Genomic DNA, 15,238 nt, shown 5'->3' with positions numbered 1-15,238 from the left:
CTGGGCCATCTATGCTACACGTTTAATTCCGCAACACTGGCGTTACACAAAAGCTGTAACAACCAGCCATCTAACGTCAGCCTTCAGGAGTCCCATCAAATACTCACCTATGGCATTGGTCCTATAACTGGAGGGGGCATGCCAAGAAGTTATCCTGAATGCAGTGTTTCTAAACCCAAACTACTCCTAGAGGCTGGATCGACCCCTACAAGGCCCAACTGCACCCTGTAGCCATAGCAGAGCAGGACACGGCACAGAGCAGGACACGGCACAGAGCAGGACACGGCACAGAGCAGGACACGGCACAGAGCAGGACACGGCACAGAGCAGGACACGGCACAGAGCAGGACACGGCACAGAGCAGGACACGGCACAGAGCAGGACACGGCACAGAGCAGGACACAGTGTTTCTGTCCTGGGTATGCTCCTGCAAGGCAGCCTGTCCTGGGCGTGCAGGCGTGGAAAACCCCTTCACATGACAAGTGTGTCATCCCTGCAGCATCAGAAGTTTTCCTGGGAGCAATTCCCTGCAGCAGCTAGGCTGGGTGGATGTCTCATCCCACCCCATTATGTTCCCAGGAGGCCTGGGAAAAAGGTGAGGGGTTCTCCTCAGTCTGCTGCTCATCTATTACTCCCATTGCCCGAACTGCAGAAATTTTGGACAAGGAGATACTCTTCACCTCCCAACAGGTAGGGGAGAGAGTGGGGCAGCCCACGCAGTGCCTCAGTGGGGCATGCAGAGGGTCTCCCGTGTGCCACACAACCTGGGCAGACCCCGCTCAGCACCCCAGGGAGCGGTCCCTTTTGGGCAAGCTGAAGCTCTGGAGCCACAGGGGCTGAGCCTGTTCCAGCGGGATTGTGCAAACTCAAACCCCGGTGTTTCTCTGTGAGACAAACTCAGTCCAAATCTCCCTGGTGCACTTTGCACTCTGACTGTGGTGACCTCATGCCGGCTCCCTCGGCAGTGTTTAAAGTCCAGGGCAGAGGGGTGCTTACCTGCCTCCTACGCACAACAGCTCGCTCCCACTCCTCCCTGCCTGCACATCTGCCTGGACGAGGACTGCGGGGCTTGGATCCGGACTGCAGCATGCGGCTGCTTTTCGAGGCAGCGGTTCTGTGCCTGACCCTGGGCTTAGGGCAATGCGCTGAGGAAACAACACAGGAGAACACTGTTCACCAAGCTCCCAAAGAAGAGTCATTCTATTCAGACTGGGGCATCGGGGCCATCCGGGACAGCTTCGAAACGGTTAACAACTACTTCGACTCCTTCTTAGAACTGCTTGGGGGTAAAAACGGTGTTTGTCAGTACAGATGTCGATACGGTAAGTGAACCTCACTCTTGCTGGCTCCTTGCCCTTTCCTCTCTTTCCCTCTCGTGCAGACACACGCAGCACTCTCCTTCCCCAAGACCACAACCAGCTCCTATCCATGACCTGACACCCTGCACTGTTCGGCACAGAAAAGTCACTGCAGAGAGTCACAACTTCTCTGCCAGTGCCAGCACAGGGACACTGAACCCTCATCTATCCCTCTCACCAAGAACAGCCTGTTCTTGAAGCCACTGTGCTGTGTGCCAGGGCGCAAGAGGAGAGGACACAGGTTTTACAGCAAGGGCATACTGGTAACCAGGCTGCCCAGCTGCCTGCAGCCCTGGAGAGAAGGATCACAGTCAGCAGTGAAGCCCTCGAGGGGAGGACGACCAGCCCGTGCAGACCTGACTCCGAAGGGTTGTTAGTGCCGCCAGCAGCCCTAATCTCAGCAACCTTCGGAGTGTCATTATTCAGCAGTTGCGAGTTGGCTAATAACATGGGCTGGAGCAGGGGAGATAACAGGAAGGCAAATGAGACCTAATGTCACCATAGAGGAACCTTTAGTACGTAAGGCGGAACAAGGCAGACACTGCTTGACTTGGACTTTAGAGTGATTTACCAAAAAGAAAGAGTTTGGTTTGTCCTGGGGGCAGGACGAAGGGGATGACATCTCAGGAAGAGCAGGGCAGGGACAGGGCTTGCAGAGGCACAGCGGGGCAGGTCCCTACGGTGCAGGTCTGTGGGGCACTGGGTAGGCGGAACCACAGGCAGCACCAGCCACGAGCAGGGTACTGATGCTGAAACAACCTGTTTGGGAACAGCAAGGAGTTTTCTTACAGACTGTGTCCTCTCCCCAGCCTTCTATAACTGTCCCCACAGCAATAGTTGTCCTCTGTCACCTCAACCCGCCCATCCACAACTGCCTGTCAGTCCTTTTCTCCCCAGCTCCATCCCATGTCCCTTGTGCCGGGAGAAACAGATGCTGCAGGGCTGGGACCTAAGCTCCCTGTCAGGGTGAGAGGGTATATGGGACACCCTTAGCCAAAGTGGGACCACAAGAAGAGTTTAAAATCAGCCTTAAAGTTATTGGTGGTTTTTTTTGTACTGTTTTGTTTTAAGATAATTTTTATATATATACCTGTCCTGCTCCTGCCAGCTCTGCTCCCCAGGTCCCATGCTAACAGCAAACAGGGAGCAGCAAGCCAGGCACCCCACAGACCTGCAGGGAGCCAGGCATCTCTGCCATCACCTCAGACCCACAGTGGCCCTGGACTCTCAGCCCTGCAGCTTTATAGTCCCTCAGCCCAGGGCCCCACGTCCCTCCCCAGCCAGCGCTGCCTCCCTGCAGCAGCTCAGGAGGGCCACGGCTCATCTGTGGGGCCCGTCAATGACAGCACGCGCCAGGGGTGCAGTGTCTGGAGGAGACCCCCATGCACACCATGGCATCGCCCCAGCACACAGGATGAGGCCATTTGCCCATCAGGCAGCCTGTCCCCAGGGCCACACTGTGGCAGTCACACGCTGTGTGACTTCCCTTTAGGTCCGCACCATGCTCCAAATTCAGAGCAGAAAGAGGCTTGCCCTTCTTAAGGCAAGGACTGAAAACAGGGATTAACGGGGCTGGTACTGCAGCATGCCTAAGGCAAGGTTTGGGAAGGTTGATATTCAGAGCTTGTTTCAGGGAGTCTCAGGACTCACCAAGTCCTGGAGAAGACGTCACTCTTGGGCACATCCCGAGGCTGGGGCTCTCCCTGCCCCTGGCCCTGCGCTTTCAGGCAGGCGGAAGAGCATCTCCACAGAGCGACGCAAATACCTGCTTACTCTCTGACAGCATTCCGCATGTTATTAGAGAAATGCTTTATCTGAAAAGAAAAATAAACCAGCACATTGTTAGCCCTGTTCTTGTCCTGTGCCGAACAACTCATTAATCACTGGCTGAAGGAGGAAACTATTGAAACGCTGCCTGTGTGCCTCCAAGGGTCTCGCTGGACCCTTCCCAGACCATTTGCCTGTGCTGGTCTCTAGCACAGACATTGCAAACTACAGGTGGAGGGGATGTAGGGATGATCCTAAACCAGCGAGACCAGGTGTCTATGCCCAGAAGAATGAACACAAACCATCTTTACCATCTTGCTGCTGAATCAGAGCCTGACTGCATTTCCCCCAGGCACGAAGCAAAAATTATGCCTTCTACTTACTTTCATTTCAGCCAAGAGACACTGATAATAGCTTATTTTGCCACAATAAAGGTCAGGACTCACCTGTGATTGCCACATCCATCTTCAGCTGAGCATGAAGCACTTGGCTGTTCTAGCTGTAAGACTCTCCTCCTGATTTTTCAGCAGCTAGCGAGGTCTGAAAACAAACAACTTGATGGATTACTCCCTTAAATCAGGACACTAGGGTTACACTAGTGTTTGCTGGTAAATATCTCCTCCTCCTTACAAAATCTCTCTGGGAGTCTCAGGGGTAAACAGCCTGGACTGGGAATGAATCCCTTGATCGATTCCTTCAGCTGTCTGGCCAGGCAGGACTTTAATGTTTTGCCCAGCTTTTAGTCCCAAGGGGCTTAAGATGAGGAGGCACATCCAGGCTGTGGGACTTCAAAGTCAGGCTCTCCAACACAGCACTAAAAGGCTGTGGTGAGTATGGGACACATCTGCCCAAAGCCTGCTTGCCTAGGGCAGAGAAATAACAATGGACCACTGAAAATAGCAAGGAGCACCAAAAGACCAGAAATTCACCCAGAAATACATTCACTTCCCCCTGCCAGTGTACCAGCACTGCAGTGTCTGAGACCTCCTGCATCGCCAGCAGCTGTTCTAACCAGTTGGTTGTTTTCCAGTCTCCTGGCACAGCTACAACAGCCTGGAGATATTAAAATGCATCAGGGAAACTCGCTTCCCATTAGAAACTCAAACTTCATTTCTCCTCTAAGGCCATGCCAACAAGGCAGTGCCCTGAAATATATCTTCTTCCAAAGAACAGGCTTCCTCAGCAATGCTGTGCTTCTACACATCAGCATGGCTCTTCAACGTGCTGCTGGGCAGGTCCTGCTGCTCTTGCAGCTGTCCTCTGGTATCTCTCCCCAGCTACCCTGCAGCAAGCAGACAGACCACAACAGGCCCCTGGTGAAACACAGCGAGCAAAACAGCCACTGTCACCCACCAAGTCCCTTCTCCATCATAGACGTGCCTATAAAGAATAAGGATGGGCAAGTAATAAATAACATGAGTCGATGCTCATGTAGAGTCGGGAACGCCTATTATTTCTGCTGTGCTTTTGTCTTCCTGTTAGCTAGAAAACAAGATGTAGGAGAGAGGTTAACTGTGGTGTCTTGGACTTCATCTAGTCAAGAAAGAGTTCACAAAGGGGCACTTTATAAATGATTAAGCTTTGTTTTTCAGAGAGGAGGGGGGCAGACTTGCTACAAGGGCTCATCTTGAAGGCAGTTCAATGTTTTGTTGATCACCACAATTCTCAAGTGAATTTTTTTTTTCTTAGGACAACTTTCTAAGATCTTATAATAGCTGTAACTTCAGCTTAATGGAAGGTTTTCTCTGGAAACTCACTTATCTCCATATCCCCAGACAGTCTCACTCCTACTCTGACTTGCCACCTTATCCCATTAATTGACAATGTGCTGCAGGAACGTAACTTATCGTCAGTATTACAAGCAAGTTGTTAAAATTTGATCCCATCCTGCAAAATCCACCTTGGATTTTGAACTTTCCTTTGCCTCCTGCCTCAGTTCAGGAACACTTGAATTCTGAGTTCCCAATTCTCGCTCCCTTCCAAAAGAGCAACTAGACTGTGAATTGCACAGAGACCTGGGTGCAGCCCTTCTCTCGTTATATTGCTTGGGTTATAGATTCAGACCATATATAGACATAATTCCTTCTCTCTGTAGCATAACCACCAAAATAGCGTAATGTGCAACATGTCCTGAATTCAGAAATTACCTTGCGTCAGCGTACCTCAACGGACTTGAGTTATGTTTTGGTGCTAAGATAATCCTATAATGATGGTATGCTGCCACCAACTGATTTGTGCTCTTTGTCTACTGTGAGCTCAGCTCTACCTGCTCAAAATAACAATGCTTTCTGCACTAGAAAATTACCTCTGGAGCACGAAGCAGATCTGATCTATTCAAAAGGGGCCAAAAAGGTAGAAACGCAGTAGCAGCTGCTGTACTGAGAAATACCTTCACACACAAATGCCATCAAGCCGGTGGTAATGTCAACTAGAGAGCTTTATCTTGGCTTACAGACAGCTAAATCCTTGGTGCATCCTGCATTTCTGTAGGAGAAAATTGCCTATTGGTGTCTCACAGCTGGACAAGATTTCAGTTTTTTTGTTTATTTGTTGCAAATCTGTTGTTTAAACAAAACCACTCCAGCAATTTTTAATTTGGAAGGTGCTGGGAACATTTCCTCATAAGACTTTTTGAGGGATTTGGCTGTGAGGTCTTCTCAAGGACACAAGTACTTTTATGGCTATATTAACCACTGGTACTTTAGGTACCTTGACAGAAAAAAGGAAGAAAGCGTCTTAAATGATTATCAGTGCTGACAATAAGAAAACAGTGGAAATCGAGTTTGAAAGAACCCAACCCTGCCTGAAGGGCTAAATTAGACATATTTTATGTCTATATAAATTCTCTAGCGGTGCTCAGGGAAGCAGAAACTTAACCATAGAGGTGACAGACTTACAGAAGGCTCAACTTACACATGGTTTTGTTGGAGCATTTACACAGCTCACAAAGTTTTCCCAGAGCAGGGTTTAAATGTCTTGTTTTAACACTTCACTCTGCATTTGGGATCTCCCTTTTACAAACCCAGCTGGGACAGAAACAGAACAAGCACTGAACACAAATCAAGGGACAGTACAGAGAAACTTGACTCCACTGCTTCTCCAGGGGAGAACCCTCTCTCACCTTGTTCCTTGCACAGCTGATCAAGGCACACAAGCAGCCTGGAGACTCATCCTCCCCAAATTGGAGGTGTTAGGTTAGATGGAGATGAGGGTTGAGGTAGGAATGAGAGCAAGAGGATGAGACAGGGCAGGGAATAGTTCGATCTCCTTTCCACATGGACAGTTTGCACCCCGACCCTGGGTGCCCACCCCTCACACCCAGAGCGCTTGGTCAGCCATACACAAAGCCCCAGGAAGGGCTGACAGGCAGACAGGAGGGCTGGCACACCTTCAAAGCAAAGTAAAATAGATTAAATCGCTGCTAAAGCTACTGGACTCCTTCTACATTGGTCAAGTAATTATTCACAGAGGAAATTCTTGCTCCTCTATGCATATTAAGAAGCATACTATGGGAGGGCAGAGAAAAAGGGATAGAAACGATTTGTGAAATGTGGCAGTGCATCACCACATGCAGAAAACGGACCAAGACTTCCTCCTGCTCCAAGCAAGATCAGACATGCAAGGTCTAGCACAATTTTGCAGAGATCCATAGCTCACCGACCCTCAGAGTGAACTGAGGATGGAAGGAAATCCCCTTGCTAAGCTAGTAGTTTCTACTTGCCCCTTTCTAAGCACCTGCCCCTTCTACTTGCTCCTTTTCAAGAGCCGGGGAGAGTCCCAGACCTAAGGACTGGACTCAGCCCAGTTTAAACATTTGAGAAGTGCTGGGGACTCAGTTCACATACAACACAGTGCTCCAGTGGCCATACCAGAGGAGCTATGAGCTAAGTCAGGTTCTAAAGCCTCAACAGAACCGAGCTGAGAGCATGGCCAGTGTCTCAGCCAGCTCTAGCACCTATCCTTCACTCTCTGCATCTCCTGGAGGAGAATGAAGTGTTTGGGGATGCAGACCAGAGGCAAGCTGCCTGACACTCCTAGCTTTTTGGTGCTACTTTTGGTAAGATTGGCTTTCCTAACATTTTTCCTTTCTTTCTCAGGGAAGGCTCCAATGCCGCGACCTCACTACAAACCCCAAGAACCCAATGGCTGTAGCTCCTATTTTCTGGGGCTCAAGGTACCCGAAAGTGTATGTACTGTCATACCCACAACCCCTAAATGATGTGATTCTCTAATCACAGTAACCAGATAATAATATTGGGGAGGGAAAAGGCTTAGCTGTGTTAAGCACGGTGTGATGGCTTCTCTTCACAGCTGAAGCCAGAGCTCTGGTAAAGGGAGGAAATATCACTTATATTGGGACTGCCGAAAGACATGGCTGCCTGCTGACAGCAAGTAAGGCGAACATGTCAGTCAGGGAGGTATTAAGATCACAACTGCTGGTGGCCATGAAACAGGAATCACATAGACAGGAGTTACATTTATGAAAGACTGGCCTGTCCCTCTGGTTGCCTCAGTAGATACCAAAAAAGAAAGTTTCCTGAGCAGGTTGGCACCAGAAGAAGAAAAAGGGTTACGTGGCCAAGCAGAGCACCAGTGCAGAGAAACATATTTCTGTCAAGGCCCTGATCAATGCTATGCCTTTGTGATAGGAAAGGGAACATGTTCGGCGCTGGGCAGCTCAGTGACATAGCATAACACACAAACAGCAATACTTGAATCCACTCTGCACACCTGGCCATCCGTCCCCTCCCATGCTTTTTGCCTCTGCCAAGCACTGAAATAAACCTGCGGGCTTTAATACTGCACCCACACATTATTTTAAAGGCAATTAATGAAATCTTATTGGAATCACCAGGAAAAGCACTCCCAGGAGGCTCGAAAAGCAGGAATTACCATTTAGCACATGCATTACTATTGCCCATGAATTCTGCAGCAATTAGGCAGATTGCTGGTCTGAAAACCCCTCCCTTTACAGCCCATTTTTCATGTAGATTAGTTCCTTAAACTACATTTCATTGCAAACCTTGTGGGCATTTCTGCGGTATCTCCTCCTTACACAGGCAGTCATAAGCGCTGAGGCACAATGAAGAAAAAATTCATCTCCTAAATATTACATGAGGAGGGCCAAAACCAGGAAGAATTTATAACAAGCTAATGAGTCCAGTCTCTCCAGGAGACAGGCCTTCTGCCCCATCACCCCCCTGGTTATTAGCTAAGCTTGCTGTTTACCTCCAAGCGAGCAGAACTCCCCTGACCAAGCTGTATTTGTCCTTGGCCTTGCAAGCGCATCTGTGAGAAATAAGGCATTAATAACACTTAGAATGGATTTATTAGGCCAAAAAGCAGGACTCGTCAGGTTGTGGGAAAACGAGGAAAGAGAAAAGGGGCCTTTGCCACTGCTAGCAAGGACAGGCAGCTCTCTGGCGAGTTCTGACAAATGAGAACTAGCAAATGGTCATGGAGGGGTTGTTTCCCACCTCTCTACCAGAAGTTAATACCTGGTGACAGACAGGAGAGAAGGGAATGTGGTCTATACTGCATTGGACCTGCATTACTGTCGCCACTTTCTTTACATGGTGAGGGAGAAACGTGTTTTCCCTCCTTCTGCCCCAGCTATTGAGGGTAGCATCTGGAAAAGAAGCCAGCTGGGCCCTGCAAAACCTCACTCAGTTGCAGCTGTTTGAGTTAAAGGCCAGGATGCAGCCAAAGGACACTTCTTTTCTCTCTTTCTCCAGCTAGATTTGGGCATCCCTGCCATGACCAAGTGCTGTAACCAGCTGGATGTTTGTTACGACACCTGTGGGGCCAACAAATACCGTTGTGATGCCAAGTTCCGCTGGTGCCTCCACTCCATCTGCTCTGACCTCAAGCGCAGCCTCGGGTTTGTCTCCAAGGTGGAAGGTAGGCTTCCCAGCTCACGTGCCCTGTGGAGGGAACAAGCAATGGCAGGGAGGGGTTAGTGTGGGCAGGGAGTACTCTCCTTGCCAAAAGAAACAAAAATCTGCAGTAGGGAGCAGCACATCCCTCCTGCGCTTGTCATAAATGGCTCAGAGCTGAGTGAGAAGCCACCACTCTGAGATCTGCACAGACACACTCGGTCCCAAGTTTAGTCCCAAGAATAAACACCTAAAATTATTTACATTTGGAAGACATTACAAAACACGTGGAAAGAAGAAAAAAAAACACAACAAAACCCCCCTAGAAGCAATTCCTTCAACCCTTGGATGCCCTCCCTAAGAGTTCAAACACCTTAATGGGAGATGAAAAAGCCTTCCAGAGCCAGTAAACTGCACACTGAAATCTGTATGTGGCCAAGGGCCAACAAAGTGGAAGAGCCAAGGACAGGGGCTCTCTGGGATGTGGTTCACAGATAAGAGATGACAATGGCACCAGGGACACACCACAGCGTGGGTGGTGGCTTAGCCATTGCAGGGAAGATCTGGATTGCTCTGAAGCCCTCATGCTAGCGAAGCTCTAGTGACGTGTCAGCAGCTCAAGAGCCACCCTGGTTTTGCCTGATTCTAAAAACCTCAGTCCGCAAGTTTGAGAAGAGCTTTTTGGCAAAGGCTACATTTGGTAACCTCTGTGAAGGTTACGCACATGAGAGCCCAAGCCTGCCTCTTGACCCTTTGTGCCAACAGCAAGCACTGTGTGAGGAGGGGGAAACATCTACTCTGCCACTCCCAGAGGTCACCCATGGCAGCAAAGCCTCCCCCAGGCTGCTCCTCCTGGGGCCATTTCAGAGCATTCCTATCCTCTGTAAGGCAGGTGGCCATCTCTTGCAGAGCAGCAGTAACACAGGACAGGCAGAGATAAGACCTACCAACAGCAGATGACACAAACAGTTAAAGATATTTAGAGATCTGGTCTGAAAAACTGGCAGAGCCCTCGAGAAGAGCCCATTCACAATGCCAAAGTGAACTCGTGGTGCTGCTGAGTTTCTCCCAGCTAACCGCAGCGAGACCCTCTGGGTTCATCCCCGCTGCTGATGCCCTGCTGTAAGGTATAGTTAAATATGCTTTTGTTTTCCAAAGGTGCAGCCTGATTAGGACACACGGGCAAGTCTGCATGACACCGGTACTAGTGCAGATAGCTTTCTACCTCGTCACAGATAAATGTTTGGAAAGACTGTTCAGGCCAGCAAGAGAAAACAAAGATGTGGACTTGAGATATACGTGCTACAGGCCAAGTACAGCCAATCTTTCATGGTCACCCTTATCTACAGGCTCTCGTGCAGCCAACCTCTTCCTATCTCTTCAGATTTTCCCCTGCCAATTTTTCAGATCCCTCCCTTTTTCCTTTCTGCCTGCAGCAGCAAAGCCAACAGACAGACCCTAAAGGAGTTAAGGTGGAGCAGCACCCACACTCCTTGGCTGAGCCAAGACACCTCTGCCTATAGCCAAGTAGGACCAGATTCCTCCAGCATCTCTGACTTGGTTGCCAAAGGAGGCACAAGCGTTGCCAACACAAATACACCTCTGAGTCATCTTCTCCTTCCCTTGCCTTGTGCTCTATACATGCTGCTCCCTGTCCTCAGGGCTTCTCTAAGCAGCTCCTGTCACACAGTCCTCCTCCTCCTCCTCCACCACCACCATCCCAGTTCTTCTCTGGGATCCTTTCCACTGAGTCACCGGGAGCTCAGAGAAAGCAGCCAGGGTGAGAGCAGCTGCACTCCCTTCACGTGGGCACAAGCATCCCAGCTGCAGCCGTGCCAGTGCCGGTTAAGCAAAGCCTTGGCTTTCCCACTGACTCACTACAGCCTCTCCAACGCCTGCCAACTGAACAGATTCCTAAAGCGGCAGGAGCAGAGCGAGGTAGTCGGAGAGGCTGAGATGGGAGGAGACAGTCCCAAAGGCAGGGCCTTCCCAAATCTATTAAGCATACAGCAATGACTGTTAGTGCCAGTGAGTAAACCCTAGAAGACCTAGTATTAGCCTGTTTATTTATTGACAAGCAATTTCTGGCTTGGTTTTGGGGAAGAGGAGGGGCAAGTAGTCAGGCAGACCATATCAACAGCATTGCTGTCGCAACCACAGTAAGAGTTTTCAGGCTGGCTGGCAGCCAGCATTGTAACTCCCAAGAGGCAGAAAAGGTTGGTTAGTAGCGGCTATAGGCAACTGAGGGGAGAGGGAGCCAGGAAAGGCACTAATATGGAGGTCTTCTGGGAAATCTGCTTGGTAAACAGTGCTGTTTGCAGTGCCCCAAATGATCCATCAACAAGAAAAGCCTGAGAGGCAAGAAAGGAAGGAGGCTAGGGGGGAGAAAAGTTAGTGCCATTTTGGTGCCACCCTAGGGAGAAAACAGCCCTCAGTTCAGCAGAAAGGAACCTCAGGATTTATAAAAATGCAATACCCAAAGAGAAAAAGACAGCCCGCGCTTTCAACTGCAAATACCACACAACTCAGTGCAGGGGGCTCAGGCTACGGTGCTTCCACCCAGCCCCCAGACGTCCCGGAGTACCTACCTGATCTTTTCCTTCTCCACAGCTTGTGAATCTGTCGCAGACACAGTGTTCAACGCCGTCTGGACCCTGGGCTGCCGGCCCTTCATGAACAGCCAAAGGAGTGCCTGCATTTGCAACGAGGAAGAACGAGATGAATTGTGAGGAAGAGCAGATGCCCGGCCTCCATGAACCTGCTGCCAAGCGTCCCCTCTCAGATACGGCACTTCAGCACAGTCATTTCTATCAGCCCTCTGGCCTAGCATGGGATGGGGGGCCCTGGGCCAAGCAATACACATTGACTACAGCTTTTGGGCAGAGGGCTGTGAAAGGGGAGACAGCCTGTGAATACAGGGCAGTGATGCCACCTGTCCACCACAGATGCAGTTCAATAGCCCTACCCCTTTCCAAGTCCATCAGCCTGAATGATCTGACGCCAATTTTCTCTACAGACTGATGAGGAGAGGCAAGCAGCATGCAGTACTGGTTATAAATAAGGGGCTTTACTTGTTTGCCTTAGACACATGTGTATTAGCTCCCCCTGCCCCTTAACTCTCTAATTTGCGCTGCAAGGCATTAGGTTTCTGCAGCTCCTGAGAATCCCAGTCCATGGACACTATTTACATTTTTCCACTACTGGTGACAGACTGAAGAGGGGTAATTTGCTTTCAGCATGTTGCTCACACCCATCCCTGACATTTTCCATCCTATCATTACACACCCTGACAACCCTGCTTATTTAAACACTTGGTGGATCCTAAAACTATTCAAAACATCTGGGGATTTGGTAAGCATGAGAAGGACTTTAAGCGTTTGTGATACAGGCACAATTCATATTTGACCAGAAAGGAACCAAAGCCCATCACGTCTCACATGTGAAATCACAGCGCTCTCCCACAGTCTCAGGAGAGGAACCTTCTTTTCTTTTGCAGTGTCCTCCAGATCTATTTAATTATTTTCCTCCTATATAATTTTCCCTTAGGATCCCTTTTTAACACAAAATGGCTGGGTATCCACCTCCATCTTTTGCACAAGGGAAAGAGGAGGCTCCCAGTTGCCTTGGATGAGATATTCAAAATTCTGGAGGCTTATCTGTCAGGTGGCAGGGCTTACATGCCACCTCTGTGGGACAGAGACACTGCCAGCCAAGGAGCAATCAGCAGCCTCAAACAGCATTCTTTCTAAAGCGTGGTTAATATTTCCATCTGCTATCAGGAGCTTTTATTGCATGCGAAATTAGAATTTAGAGGTATATGGAATTTCATCTACATATAACGTTTGCAGACAGCTTTCATCTGTGCTTCTTTTTGAAAGGAAATTGCTACTGGGTGCGCGTGCCATGCCACATAAATACTTCAGTGTCTTCTGCAAACATATTTATGGTTATGTTCTTCCATCTGCCACAGAAAAGTTAAGACTACAGAAGAGTAATTTAACAAGAATGGAAAGAGTCTGTCTTAGTTACTTTTCTCCTAGTTTGTGTTTAAATGCATGCATGGAGCTATAAATTATTTAAGCCCTGTACTCCTGTTCTCGCCAGTCATATTTGCTTTACAGTGAACAGCAACGAGACATTCATCTGGTCCCAGATAGATTGAAACAACAACAGCCCACAGGTATGAAGACCAGGAAAATGGAAGTGACCACATGAGGTGCACTGGGATGTTTTCCATTAAGGAGGACCTTAGTTTACGCTGATTAGATGCAATGACATCCTTTCCTAACTGTGCTAATGCCACTGGAGAGTGAATACCGCATTGCCAAGGTTCATCGCAGTGTCTGTCTATCAAAGCATGAGGCTAGACAGACATTCTGATTATCCATCTAAGAAATACACACTTTTGGCTAGGGATGGGAAGGAAACATTCCATGTTCCAGACACTTCCCAAACTTTATGTTTCATTGGTGAAATAGTGCCTGTTGCCAGTTGTAAATGTGAGCACATTCTTATGATTAAATGACAATTTTTTTTTTTTTTTTAAATAAAACTACCTTGTCCACACTCAATAGCTGACTGGCTGGCAAATGTCTTAAAACGTTTTATAGTTGAAGTGATATCAGATTAAAGCCAGGCCAAGCAACCGATGACAGATGGTGATATACACTAGACAAATTGAAGTGTTCTGAACAAAATCTATCCACACACTAATGCTGTGGAGACACCACTAATATAAATCATAATTTCTTCACACTTTCAGACCATCCCAAAACACTACAGACTGCAGCACACAGGGCAGCTACTGAATAAGCACTACAAAGTTAAGCTGTGGTAATCAGAAAAACCCTATGAGTAGCTCTACAAGGAAACTTTTGAAACTTCAAGTGGTGGCAGAGACTCAAGAAAACAACCAGATAATCCTGCATAGGAGAAAAACAGTGCGTGAACTACAGTAAAACTTCTGCAGCCAAACTAAAAATCGCTTCCCCTTTGTGCCACTCCTGCTACTCAGTGGTTATATAGCCACTGAAGCAACTGATCACGGGACTCCCCAGGTCAACGCCCAAACTCTGGGTCATCTTCATCTCCACCCTGCTGTGAACAGGAAGAAGATAACTGTGCTCACCCAACGGCTTCCTGTTGACTTTGTATATTGACGGGACTATTTGCAGCTCTTGCTGACGTTCAACCCATTCAGCCAGCATGCCCTCTCCCAGTAATGGTTCCTCAAACAGCAATCTCTGCATTTCTGCCGAGGGCACAAGAGCAGGGACTACAGCAGCAGGTAATAGGTGTTTACTCCTGGACATCCAATGTTCAGACTTTCACTTTGCATCCTAAGAGAGAAAGAGGTAGCACGCATTGGGCAGCACTGACACAGCTTGGACTTTGAACTGTGGTTGGCAGTGCTGGTCGGACCCTCGGGAGCACTGGTTGGGTATGCTGCCTTCTCGCACACGCACTGCCTGCTTGTGCAGTGCGTTTTGCTCCCACTCTGTGGTGCGGCAGATTAAATTAACCAGACAAACCAACCCCTTGGCTCTCAGATGAGTGTGGCCTTTGATTTCATGTCAGGCTGACAAAGACGACAGATGGAAGCAAGAGGTAAACTGGGGAGAGCTAAAAGACTTTGAGAAATGGTTATGTTTGTGCCTAGGAGGCATCCCCTCCACATCAGAGGAGGAATGGCCAAAGGGCAGTGGCAGATAGTAGACCTACTATCCTGCTTGCAGAGCAAACTAAACACCTTCCCAGACTGCTCCATTCACACGGCCACACAAAGCAGTGTTTCCTCCTCATTACTCTTACAGATTATTTAACTAAAAAGCTTCAGAGTGGAAAGGCTGCTTCATATGAATTTGTCAGGAAGAACCAAATAATGTGCACAATAACTGAAATAAGCCAGGAAATGAACCTCTCTCTCCACCACTCCCCCACGTCCCCTTCACACGAACAAAAAAACAGCAGTTGCCTCTCCAGAAGGCATCAGCTAATTAATTTCATTTCCCAGCTCTTGTTTTATCAAAACAAGTATATTTAGCAGGGGCTGCCTGAACAAAGAAGTGACAGTGGGAAATTGCCCGTGTGGTCCTAATGCAGACATGAATCAGCAGAAACAGGAGATGCACGGATGCAAGAAGGAGGTTTTAAATTTCTTTTTCTTTCACATATGGTCAGATAACACATGAAAAGTGTCTTTCCACTTATACCTACTTATCATCATAGAAAGATTTT

General features: G+C 48.6%; 1 protein-coding gene across 2 annotated transcripts; it reads left to right on the top strand.

Annotated features, from left to right (window-relative positions):
* Window positions 1–1,087: 1,087 nt before the first annotated feature.
* Window positions 1,088–11,730, top strand: PLA2G12B (phospholipase A2 group XIIB; the record flags this gene model as incomplete). Of its 2 annotated transcripts, none has more annotated exons than XM_082486455.1 (4): window positions 1,088–1,322; window positions 7,223–7,299; window positions 8,861–9,026; window positions 11,612–11,730. In XM_082486455.1, the coding sequence occupies 4 exons, from the start codon at window positions 1,088–1,090 to the stop codon at window positions 11,728–11,730; spliced, it is 597 nt and encodes a 198-aa protein (XP_082342581.1). The 2 variants fall into 2 exon arrangements, with proteins under 2 accessions (XP_082342581.1, XP_082342580.1); XM_082486454.1 differs by having other exon boundaries at window positions 7,223–7,311.
* Window positions 11,731–15,238: the final 3,508 nt, after the last annotated feature.

The sequence above is a fragment of the Vanellus vanellus genome (genome assembly GCF_965231255.1).
Source record: "Vanellus vanellus genome assembly, chromosome: 7".
NCBI classification, from domain to species: domain Eukaryota; kingdom Metazoa; phylum Chordata; class Aves; order Charadriiformes; family Charadriidae; genus Vanellus; species Vanellus vanellus.
This window is presented reverse-complemented; position numbering and strand designations above follow the sequence as displayed.